This window comes from Danio rerio, chromosome 8 (assembly GCF_049306965.1).
Source record: "Danio rerio strain Tuebingen ecotype United States chromosome 8, GRCz12tu, whole genome shotgun sequence".
Taxonomy (NCBI): Eukaryota; Metazoa; Chordata; class Actinopteri; order Cypriniformes; family Danionidae; genus Danio; species Danio rerio.
The window spans coordinates 25620122-25632439 of record NC_133183.1 but is presented as its reverse complement, the minus strand read 5'-3'; the positions used below and the strand labels follow the sequence as shown (position 1 = coordinate 25632439).

The 12318-nt window shown below is 36.4% G+C and overlaps 2 protein-coding genes across 4 annotated transcripts; both read right to left on the bottom strand.

Moving 5' to 3' along the window:
* Window positions 1–234: 234 nt before the first annotated feature.
* Window positions 235–6190, bottom strand: fance (FA complementation group E). The gene is given in 10 exon segments (NM_001040634.1): window positions 235–400; window positions 1350–1475; window positions 1551–1617; window positions 1692–1767; window positions 1873–1996; window positions 2773–2916; window positions 3015–3071; window positions 3757–3801; window positions 4068–4632; window positions 5988–6190. Coding segments are annotated over 10 exon segments (1509 nt in total). The 3' UTR covers window positions 235–298.
* Window positions 6191–6578: 388 nt separating this feature from the next.
* mkrn4 (makorin, ring finger protein, 4) lies at window positions 6579–11835 on the bottom strand. Of its 3 annotated transcripts, none has more exons than NM_001128336.1 (8): window positions 11752–11835; window positions 10875–11006; window positions 9999–10279; window positions 9783–9916; window positions 9441–9682; window positions 7655–7765; window positions 7453–7570; window positions 6579–7321 (listed from the first exon to the last, which is right to left on the bottom strand). In NM_001128336.1, the coding sequence occupies exons 1-8, from the start codon at window positions 11805–11807 to the stop codon at window positions 7202–7204; spliced, it is 1194 nt and encodes a 397-aa protein (NP_001121808.1). In that variant the 5' UTR covers window positions 11808–11835; the 3' UTR covers window positions 6579–7201. The 3 variants fall into 3 exon arrangements, with proteins under 3 accessions (NP_001121808.1, XP_005167100.1, XP_073765688.1); XM_005167043.6 differs by having other exon boundaries at window positions 6580–7321; window positions 11387–11833; XM_073909587.1 differs by lacking the exon at window positions 11752–11835 and adding an exon at window positions 11275–11548 and having other exon boundaries at window positions 6580–7321.
* Window positions 11836–12318: the final 483 nt, after the last annotated feature.

Sequence of the window (12318 nt, the reverse complement as noted above, 5' to 3'; positions counted from 1 at the left end):
AAATGTTTCCAAACTTTTGACTGACCAATCAATTCATCTTAAGCATTCAAATGTGTCCAGCACAAAGCATTTGAATAATTCAAATTCAGACAATTTCACTGAAAATGGCATTTTTAATAAATATTATAATATTTTTTTATATAAAGTGTTAAATCATTTAATTGTATATATTTTTCATACCAATACAACAACACAGTGCAGGAAACTCTTTGTTACACTGAAAAAAAATATACTTGCAAAACAACACCATCAAACCAACTGGAACTTCTGCATGAAAGTGTCATCTAAATCATTTGATTTAAAAGGAAATCCGTTTTAATGCGGCCTGCAGTGATTTCTTGAGGAAGGTTTCATTGAAAGACAAGACACTGGAAAGTGTGTGGTGGCATGCAGGGTTCACCTAAAACACACATGAAATAACAATTAAAAGCCTGTTTCACATTTTAAAAAGATGTTTATTAAGTGCTTTAAATGTAAGGATAATAACATCTATTTTTTAAAACAAAACAATGTATAAAGGTTGATCATTTGGAAAAGTGGCAGAAGGTAGATTTTTCTGACAAATCATCTGTTGAACTACATCCCAATCATCACAAATACTGCAGAAGACCATGCGAGAGATCTGCAGAGTGGATGGCAACATCAACAGCCTGAGGTATCAAGACATTTGTGCTGCCCATAACATTACAAACCACATGAGAGGGCAAATTCTTCAGCAGGATAGCCCTCCTTAAACTTCACCTCTAAATCAAAGTTCCTGAAAGCAAAGAAGGTCAAGGTGCTCCAGGGTTGGCCAGCTCAGTCACCAGATATGAACATTATTGAGCATGTCTGGGGTAAGATGGAGGAGGAGGCATTAAAGATGAATCCAAATAATCTTGATGAATTCTGGGAGTCCTGCAAGAACGCTTTCTTTCCCTCCAGATGACTTTATTAATCAGTTATTTGAGCTATTGCAAAGATGTATGGATGCAGTTGTCCAAGCTCATAGGAGTCATACACAATATTAATTCATTTTCCACTGCATGATGACTTTATATTCTCTACTGAACATTATTGCTGTTTGACAAAACTTTTGACCCAGCAAAGTCAGACCTTACTGTCCTAATTAAATAATTAAAAACCATGGAATAATCATATTTTATTTTGGTAAAATGAGCGCAATCTAGAGGCCTTTGCCTTTCATATAAGCCACTTATGATACCAAATGATCAACTAGAAGTCAAGGTATTATTTGTTGTTCCTAAAACTTAGATAGATGACGACTTTTGTCAGATAGTGTAGAGGTTAAATGTTCTGTTTGGATGTTTTCTAAAAAAAAAAAGACTAGTTATTACAGTCATACTCACATTTGACTGATACTTGGTCAGGACGCTCAGCAGCATCTTGGCAAACTTCATCGATTTGCTGAAATGTGGAGACTGGCTGCAAAGATGCTCAGCGAAGAGACAGAAATCCTCTTGACTCAACTCAAGCTGTGAGGATAGCAACAGAAATCATTAACATACAGCTAAATCATCCTTTAAGATCCAAGACATTTCCGGGATCACCTTTGAATCCAGCAGCGCATGAATAACTGATAAAACACCCTCATCCCACGACGCTCCGAGTGCTGTCCTAAGATTTGAATGCAGATTAAGTGTAATACTGAATTTCTTTCTAAAAGCTGAACTGTGGTAATTCAGACATACCGAAATACAAGAAGCCTGTGATGAGGCTCAAGGCAGTCTATCACCAGCCTACAGAGCAAATCTGCCTGGGCGCTTCCTATAGAAAATACAATCAAAGTTGAATGAAAAAATATTAATAATAAATGTGAAAAATAAACCACAATTTGATACTCAGGTGAAAATAAAACAACTGTAATCATACCAAGTTGACCTTTCTGTAACAGTGGCTCTATCAGAGCCTGGCATGTGGGTCTGGGGTAACGAGAGCAGAGAGACGTTACAGCCGTCACCAAACAGCGAGAGGCCGGTTCTGCAAGGGACAGAATCTGAGACAAGTGATTGTTATTAGGTGTATATTACGGCAAACTTCCCAAATGTACATTTAAAAGCTAAATTGAACTCTTTAGATGTACAAATTTTATTGGTGTACACCACTGCAAACCATAAAATGAAATAAATAGATGCTACAAAACTTTAAAGGTTTGGGGAATGTGAGTTTAATAAATGTTTTATGAGGTTGACCAAGGTTCACCAAGAATCAAAAATACAGTTAAAAATAGAGATATTATGGAATATGGTAATTTACAAATGAATAATATGATAATTAATAAATAAATAATAATAATAATAAAATTATAATAATCACCTAATATAGGTAACAATTCCTTTATTCTTTTCAAAATTGGATGCATTACAGCTGCTAGGATGATACTACGTAATTGGAAGTGTGCCAGAATGCCAGAAATGAAGGAGTGGATTAATGGAATGATTGAAAATTGCATCATATGAGTGTATAGTTGGGAGATTGAACAATGAGGGAGAAGTACATAGAAAATGGGATAATCTCTGGCAACATCTAAAATTAGGATAAATGAGTATGTACCTTCAAAGGTACCACAACCTTAATTTCCATATATGTTTGCTATACGTTGTTATTCTTAGTTGAATTTTCTTGGTGTACGTGGCTGAATATGTAACATGTATCATATGTATGTGTAGTATGAAGTGTGTTCTTTGTTCTTGGGTGTTGAACAATAAAAAAGTTGAATTACAAAAAAAAAAATCTTCTATTAGTTGATAACAAAAGTTTTTTTACATTCACCTTTTTGAGCAGCAGGTGTGTGATGAGAGCTGAAGCGGTGCTGTGACTGAGGTCAGGGGTCAGTTTCAGCAGACAGCTACAAAACTGAGGCAAACGCTGCTCAGACACTTCAGACAAACACAGCACTGAACACAAGACCTCCACCTGAGAACAGACACAACAAATCCATACTAATGCAAACTTTTCAGGGTCAGGAAAGTTTAAAAAACAAGCATTTACATTTGAACTGAAGCACCACAAACCTCATTGGGGTCACATTCATGGAGTACTTTCAGAGCCGATACAGAGCTGTCATCCCACTGCAAAGGATAAAAATATATAAAAATATAATAAAACAATATTCCAAAAGGTCACATTTTAGGCTGGTCTTCTAACAGTGGTCTGAAATGCCACAATTACTGTGATTATTATTCATATATACATAAAAATATATACAGTACACACAAAATTATGAAATAAACACAACCTTTAGTTTTGTAAATGATTAATCATTTAACAGTACCAATCTGTTACAAATGTTTTATGAGATATATGTATATATATATATATATATATATATATATATATGGGCTGGGTGGTATGACTAAAATCAAATCTCACAACTGAGGAAATTTTTCATAGTTTCATAAAACTAAATAAATGTATTGTTGAGTTGTTTAAAAAAAAAAAAAATATATATATATATATATATATATATTTTTTTTTTTTTTTTAAACAACTCAACAATACATTTATTTAGTTTTATGAAACTATGAAAAATTTCCTCAGTTGTGAGATTTGATTTTAGTCATACCACCCAGCCCATATATATATATATATATATATATATATATATATATATATATATATATATATATATATATATATATATATATATATATATATATATATATATATGTGTGTGTGTGTGTGTGTGTGTGTACTACTCTGTATATGGGACGATATGAGACAGTTACAAGTTTGATCAATAAAAACATTTCTTACCTCTGACTCTGCATCTAATAATTCTTTAATGACAGGAAGAGCAGCCTAAAAAAGGAATGACAAAATGTGTCCATAAAATCAGATAAAAACCTAAACTTGTCAAATTATGGCATAATCAAGCTTATATTTAGGTCAAAACAATAGATTTGAGAATAACCCTTTTATTTTAGAATATATTTAAAAATAAATATAATTTAATCATGTGATGTTAAGTTGAACATCCTGAAGCCAAGACTTTTCTATGGTAGTGCTGTTGAAAATTCAATAGTCAATTGATGAAAAACAGGTTGTATACGCATCCATGAAATTACCTTCATGTGGTCTGGCAAGTTTTTTGAAGAGCCTAACAGATCAGATCGAGCCTGTGACACAGAGCCAGCGCTCTGATCCATCTGTGATCTTCTGATTTCAGCTTCCTCCTCTTCAATCATTCCCTCTTCATCTTTACTTGAAGAGAAATCCATTTTTACCTTTTTACTTTGAGGATCTTTCTGTGCATCTCCATCAAGATCCAGTTTGTCGCTTTTCCGTTTTTTCTGACATAAAACTGACATGTCTGTTTCTTCACCCTTTGCTTCCAGGGCCTCAAAACAAGATGTCCACCCTCCCTGTACATCAGTACCCCGAAATCTTCCACAGAGACTCTTTAGTGTTTCTGTACAGTTTGAGGACAGGAGCGTCCCTTTCCTAGCCCCCTCAACATCTCTTTTGAGCTGCGTGATTAAGGCAGAAGCCCACTGATTTCCCCCGTCCTCCTCAGACAGACACTGGAGCAGATGGAGAACACGGTCTTTAGGATATCCAGGGTGAATCAGGTGCAAAAAGCACAGCAGATTCCGCTTAAATACATCCGAGAAAACACAAGCCAAAGGTTTCCTGTGAAACAAAAGAGAAGTAATGATCACATAAAATATTTCATTTAACTCTCTTATGCATGTGTACAGGTGTTTAACCTTCTTTTACATTTTTAAATCAAGTTTTCAGGGACTATAATAATGGTGTAATTTGATTTACAAATTGATGAAATAAATTGATTTAAATTTATAAAGGTGATTTGAAATATTAAGATATTCTGTCTCGTTTTAAATTATTTAACTAGTGACTTCTATGTATATATGTGTCTGACATGTATGATGTGTATATTGTGTGTATGACTTCATTGTGGACGGCAAAGTAAGACATTCATTGTACATGGAAACTTGTTTCCTTAGTGTACACATGACAATTCAACTAATTGAATTAACTATGAACAAAATATGAATGAAACATGTCAATGTAAAATATTTATGTATAAATTAAACTATATAAATGTTATGACTAGTATTTATGAATATATATATATAACCTTTTTGGTTTTAAGGATAGTGGCAACAATTTTATTTAGAAATAAAGCATTTCAACATGCCACCAAATGATTCTTGTTCTATATACAAAATGAAACTGTTACATTTTAGCCATTTTAATGGGTGCCTTCTGTAAGAAATGGTTGAAAAAAAGTAATTAAAATTTATAGTAATATTTAAAAACAAAATTACATCAACAGCCTGAGCTATCAAGACTTTTGTGCTGCCCATTACATTACAAACCACAGGAGAGGGCAAATTCTTCAGCATAATAGCACTCCTCATACTTCAGATTCCACATCAAAGTTCCTGAAAGCAAAGATCAAGGTGCTCCATGATTGGCCAGCCCAGTCACCAGATATGAACATGGGGCAAGATGAAGGCGGCGGCCTTAAAGATGAATCTAAAGAATCTTGAAGTCTAGATGTCCTGCAAGAACTCTTTGCCATTGCAGATGACTTTATTAATAAGTTAGTCATTGCAGAGATGTATGGATGCAGTCACCCAAGCTCAAGGGAGTCATACAAAATATTAAGTCAATTTCCACTGCACCATGATTTTATATTCTATACTGTATAAGTGACAAGACCAAAGCAAAGTCAGACATAGAGGTCTTTGCCTTTCATATAAGCCACTTCTAATACCAAATGATCAACTAGAAGTCAAGATATTATTTGTTGTTCCTAAAACTTGCATGGGCAACAAGACTTTTCTCAGGAAGTGTAGCATTACGATTGTTTTTGATGTTTGAAAATCATTTGGAACTTAAACCAGTCCCTGAAGTATTTAGGGCAGACATTTAAAAGTACGAGTATGACTTAAGCAGGTAGAAGTTTAAATTAAACAGATTTCACTGTGAGCCAGGTTTGACAGTCTAACGTTACTTACAAAACAAGCGCGTCCTCGTGCAGACATGCTTCCTGTTGGCACAAACTCTCCAAAAATGGAGTGAGTGAGAAATGTGGATCACATTTGCGCTGTTTATTGAAAACCATTTGTGCTTTTCTAGCTCCTTCTGCTCCTAAATGCAGAGCGTGAACCAACAACCGCGACCGTGCGTCAAAACGCTGCAAAAGGGCTGTCCGGTCCATCACTGACGAGACAAGCTGCAGCCGTCATAACTTATGATGGACGAAGACCTTCCAGATACCGCTGAACTATGCGGTTCTTCAACATAACACCCCTGATGGCTTGTTGTGTACAAAGTTTTGAATGACCACTTGTACTTGGTTACAAAATGGAGCTTTTTGTTCATTGGTGACCTCTGCAGGACTGGAGGGAATTATCCGCCGTGCAGCATTGTACTAGTAAAGTCTCATTTTTTTATTTGTAAAAACAAGAAAAAAGAAAAAAAAATTATACAAAAAGGGCAATAGTTTGTAAAATTTAAGCAAATTTCTACTTCTGTAATGTTTTACCAAGCACTCTTAAAAAGCTTTTGTGGCTATACAACTGGAAATAAAACGACAAGAGAACGAAGTGAGGCAAACAGTGGAACATTTTTTATTTTCACTTTTCTTTGAATACAAACGTACTAAAAAGTCATAAAATGTGACGTCAAGCCCTGGTATAACCTGTTAACACTGCTGTAGAGAACAGTACAAAATCAAAGCCTGCTGACAGGTTGCACGCTTAGTGTTTGGCAGAATACTGACAATAATATAAACTAGTAAATACACAATATTAAAATCTGATTTCATATAAAGGTATCAGAAAAGAAGGTATAACAATCAGGAAGCAGCACAGATGGAAGTATTAAATGATTAAGTGAAAAAGCTAAACTCAAATAAGTGACCATGCATTCGGGTTTTAAACTTCAACTATTTTTTTGCCCTAGTCTTTTTTCAAACTAAACCTGAAGATACAGACTCTATTTGAGATCTGAGCATTTAAACTTGTCCCAAAACCCTCACACTCATACAAAAAAAAAAAAAAAAAAAAAAAAAACACACAAAAGCTTACACGGCTAAACAATTAGCCAAACATGTAGAGGTGGCTAAAAAGTCAAGCCAGCCCTAAAAAAGGGACAATTGTTTCAGTGCAGAAGATATGCAAAAGCTCAATCCAGGAAGAGCCAAAATATACATGACTCTAGAGGGTCCTTAATCATCAAGAAAATCCAGAAGGTCATCGTCATCTTCATCCAACAGAGTTAAGGCAAAAATGTAGCTCCATAGTTGAAGGCCATCAATACCCAAATGCTCCAGCATTTCAGCAGTGTCCTAAAAGTGGGGGAGAAAAAAAAAAAAAAAAAAAAAAAAAAGCATAGAAATCAATTTTCCATTTTAAAAGTTCGATAGGCAATGAGATGCGTCTATTTGGTTGTTATAAACTCAATGCAAGTAACATTTACCCTGTGTGTTGAGCGCCTGCGACGGTGTGTGTGATTCACGGGCATGTCATGACTGTAGATGCACTCAGATTTAAATGGGCAGCATCCATGACGCATGAAGAAAGTGCACTTTAATTTGCTAGAGACAAACGGAAAACCACAAAACAATTCAGAAGGTCAAAAGAAACAAAAATCATAGAAAACCTGAAATGTGAACCCTTACCTGCTTCTTTCTTTAAAAGAGGCTATCAGTGATGCCTTTTCCTCACCATCACAGACCCAGTGCTTGCTGGGAATATAAAAGGAGGACTTCACTCTGCACTGTGGACAGCCCCTAAGAAAGTAGAATAGTGCATAACATGTACATTACATGCAAAAAAGGGGGAGTGAGAACGTACAGATAACGTTTATACCAGGTACATAAAGATACATAAACAGGGTCTTAAATATATTGGTTTGTACACAATGTAGTCTAAAACACCATTTGCTAAATAGCTTGAGGCATAAACACTTGTGGTCATAGTTCAATCTGCCAGACAACTACCTAGTCTCGTTACACTGGTTTTTAGACAATATAAAATTGAAGTGGATGAATCCGAAAATAATTAGCAAGGTTCATGTTTGTATGCACTCGTCACAGGCCTCAATTAGGATTTCAAATTGACAAAAACTAGACAATCAAATATACAATAGTCAACCATGGGGTAGGGGTACATGAAATTTTCATTTCAGTCTGGTTAATTGTCAACCTATACAAAAATTGCTGCGTTTAAAATCTGATTTTTTTTTTTTGGAATTACTATAATAATATTAATAATAAAATAAATAAGATATTATATAAAAGTGGGCAGGGCTAAGCAGTGGCGCACTAGGTAGTGCTGTCGCCTCACAGCAAGAAGGTCGCTGGTTAAAGCATCAGCTCAGTTGGCATTTCTATGGAGTTTGCATGTTCTCCCTGCGTTCTTGTGGGTTTCCTCTGGGTGCTTCGGTTTCCCCCACAGTCCAAAGACATGCGGTACAGGTGAATTGGTTAGGCTAAATTGTCCGTAGTGTATGAATGTGTGTGCGTTCCAGAGATGGGTTGCGGCTGGAAGGGCATCCGCTGCGTAAAAACTTGCTGAATAAGTTGGTGGTTCATTCCGCTGTGGCAACCCCGGATTAATAAAGGGACTAAGCTGACAGGAAAATGAATGAATAAAAGTGGGCATCAGACCAAACAAGCAGCACCGCAAATGTATTTTTTTTTCCGCACAACGTCTTTAAGGAAATTTTACCCCAGTATTTACAATGTAATTTCTGTGCTAGCCTGCTGCTAATGACAGCGCCTGCGCTTAAGCTATCTTTAGTGTCTTTTTATGCTTTAACAACCAAATGGATGCTTAAATTTAACAGATTTTATTATTTAACCGATTATATTTGAATTGCATTACAACATCAATGCTGTAAAAGGAACCTTTTGAAATTTAAATTAGTCAAAGCTTTCATTGGTAAACCAGTGCCTGGAAAGCAATAGCTGTGCATATTGTACAAGTGGAGCAACTTTTTATTTTTTTTAAATTTACAAATGAATTTTCCCATACGCATGCTGTTCAACACTTAAACAGCATTGAACATTGATCCACTTTAAATATTAAACTACTGTAAAAGTTCAAAATGTTTCAAAACAAAGCATTTTAAAAAGGAGATTTAACATTGAGAGATTAGGGATTCATAGACTAGTTATACATTTATAAAAGTGGTAAAAATGCCCCAACACCTTAAAAAGGCAGCTCATTATGAGTCTATACATGCATCAAACGGAGTCTGCTCTGTATCATATTTCATTATCTTTTTCACATCCTTGCGCAACTTGCACAAGCTTTTCACAATATTACATCAGACCGTGCAGTATAAACACCAAACCATAAACTAATAAACAAAGTAAATTAAATTGATTAAAGGAACAGGTGTAAACAAGAATGGGTCAATCTTTTTGGAATCTGATCAACCAAAACAAATACAAAACTCACTTGATGACCTCCTCCTGAAAGTCCTTTGTTTTTCTCCAAGTCACAATGCAGCCAATGCAGAAAGCATGATTGCAGTTGGGTAGGATGCCGTAACGTCGTTCCTGAGCGGTGGATTTCTCAGAAATCTTGTCCATGCAGATGCCACAGGCAACATCATTGCTTTGGTCAAAGGCCCCTGAACATTGCTGCACTGATGAGACTGCTGCTGCAACCTGACCTGATCTCACTGGCGACTTAGTCACCTATAATGACATATAGAAAAAAAAAAAAAAAAAAAGCTCATTAAACTCATACAACCAACACTACTATTTGCGAGCTATGGAAGCGTATCATGTTTGTGACCTGCGTTTCAGCCTCGGCTACAGTAATTTTTGTGGCTTCGACAGGTGCTGGTGCAGCCATGAAGGATGTAGAGGTGTAGTTGTGTGAAGAACTGGAGTGTGTAGCATTGCTTTGATACAGAGTTCTTGATGCACCTGAGGTAATCAAATACGAAAGTCAAACAAAGAAAATCTAAAATGTGCAGTTTTAAAGAAAATCTTGAACAGACGGCTATACCCAGCTGGAGAGGTACATCTTCCACAACCCCGGACTCCTCTTCCTCTGCAATGCCAGTGGTCAAGCGTTCAAAGTTCCGCTGCAACGCGCTCATACTTGTGACCAGCGGCTCTGAACCCCTCCGATTCATGCTATAGGCTCCTTGAGGGAGAAGAGAAGGTTCAGACCCTCGGCGGTCAGATAGAGATCGGGATCCTACCGCAGAAGGAAACACAGCAGGGGCTGAGCCACGTCTGCTGCTCACCGAAGAGCCTTCCCCATTTTGTGGAGTATGGAGATACCTGCAATTTGGAAGTCAAGGAACAAATGAAAACAAAAGTATAATCTTCTTACACTAGTTACCACAAATAAAACCACTCAATATTTCAAGCAGCCTAATGGAGTTATTAGAGAGATTAAGTGCATACATAAAATGACCAGTCTGTGGCTCAACGGTGTTCAGCAACAGAATCTTTACTGATAAAAAGTTTCTGTTTTACAAACAGTCGCTTATGTCTTAACAAATGCCATGTAACTTAAGTTGCAATACAACAATAACCAGTGTAGCTTTTTTGGTGTGCATTTCAGTGTTGGTGCAGACAAGAATTTACAACACTGGAGTACAGTAATGGATCAGAATTGTTAAACTTTTAACATAGTATTAGTGTTATAAATTTTGCATCATCCATCCCTAGGCTGTCTTCATGGGTCTACAGTTTGTAGTTTGCAAGGCAATTTAAAAAGTGATAGGGGCTCAGTCACATGGACCAATCATCACCTGCCAGAAACTACAATAACTCTTCAACTCCTTTTAAATAGCGTTAAAAAAATATTACAATTCAAGCATTTATCAGAAATAAGGAGGTTCAAAAAAGGCCAATTGAATCCTTAACTTACCTGCAACGGTCACCAAACCAGCAGCCTCCCTTTTGGAAGTATCTACACTGAACCTGAAATGACGGAACTGAAGGAAACTCGTGTAGGTAGTAACAACTTTGACCATATCGACACGATCCATTGATGAACTGCCTGCAAAAGAGCAACAACAAATCCATCAGAAGTTACCAAGTTAAGAAACAAACTAGTCCTCGAGCGACCCGATTTAGTCGTTATTGACTACGGCAATACACGGAAACTGCAGGACTTTGTTAGTTTAGAAACAAACAAATCCTGCAACGGTCTTCTCTCTACTTCGTTGCAGTAACATTACATAAGTTGATCAATACAATAGTTGATTATAAACCAACTAACGTTAGTCTCTTTGCAACAACAATAACAAACAGCTCTCTGCCTTTACCGGATGTAAACATCAGCGGCGAGAAACGTTAAAGCAGGAAAAAAGTCACTCTTTCATACAGATGATCGGAGCTATAATCGAAGTTTTCATCCGATCTAAGGCATTAAACTACCTGCAAACTTCTCTTTCTGCGTTTGAACTGCCCTTCCTCGAGTGTCTGTACGGTATGCGATAACGATCCATTTCCAAAGCCTCAAAAAAGTTGATTCAAAGATTTTTGGAGCGAGGAGACGGACAGAATCGTTGGAGAAAGAGAGTGAAGCGCAGGAGACACGTCACGCAGGGCGCGCGCTGACCAACCAGAGCAGCCCGTCGGATTACTATAGGATAAACAGCGATTTGGGGACTATGTGGGAAGGGAAACACCAAAAATCAAACTTGGACTCACAACTTTTTCTTAAATATTTTCATTGTTTGCAACAAATTATAAAACTGATTTGCTGAATTGCGCAAATGCTGAGTTGATAGCAAACCCACCTACAAACTGCACTGTTGTCTCCTGAGCTTTTGGATGTGTGTGCGTCTCTTTCCATCTCGTGCTTGTCCCTCTTTGCCTGATGTGTTTGTTAATGACATGCTCACTTTTATAATTGCTGGGCGGGGCTTCACGTTTAGACCATTGATTTAGACGTGTGATGGATAAAACGTGACGCCACGCGGTGATTCCAATCAATGCTGGGAATCGGTTCTTTCAAACAGAATCGAATCAAAAAATGAATTCAGCGATTCATAGTTTGGGTGTCTGTTATTTTTGTATGCCCTCAATTCTATATTGATACTAAATGTAATTTACATATTAGGCTATGGATGATTATTAAAAATGAATTGCGGTTTCAAATAGGTTACAAACAATTGCTAGAATCTGCATGGAAATGTATAGATAATAAAAATACTATCAAAAAACAATCAAAATGTATATCGATCCACAGTATAAATTTGGTACAATAAACCACATAAAAGCATTTTTTCGACTTTTAATCACATTTTATTAAAATGATAGATGCAGTATGATTCGTAGATAGTTCGAGTCAATTAGAGGTTCTT

What these genes read in the sequence shown, in the direction of transcription:
- mkrn4 (XM_005167043.6), bottom strand. Translation starts at nt 11,457, where the DNA reads ATGGATCGTTATCGCATACCGTACAGACACTCGAGGAAGGGCAGTTCA. An exon ending in TTTCAGGAGGAGGTCATCAA is followed by an intron (nt 7,766 to 9,440) that starts GTGAGTTTTGTA and finishes CTACTTTCTTAG; the next exon opens with GGGCTGTCCACAGTGCAGAG. An exon ending in GCAGGCGCTCAACACACAGG is followed by an intron (nt 7,322 to 7,452) that starts GTAAATGTTACT and finishes CCCCACTTTTAG; the next exon opens with GACACTGCTGAAATGCTGGA.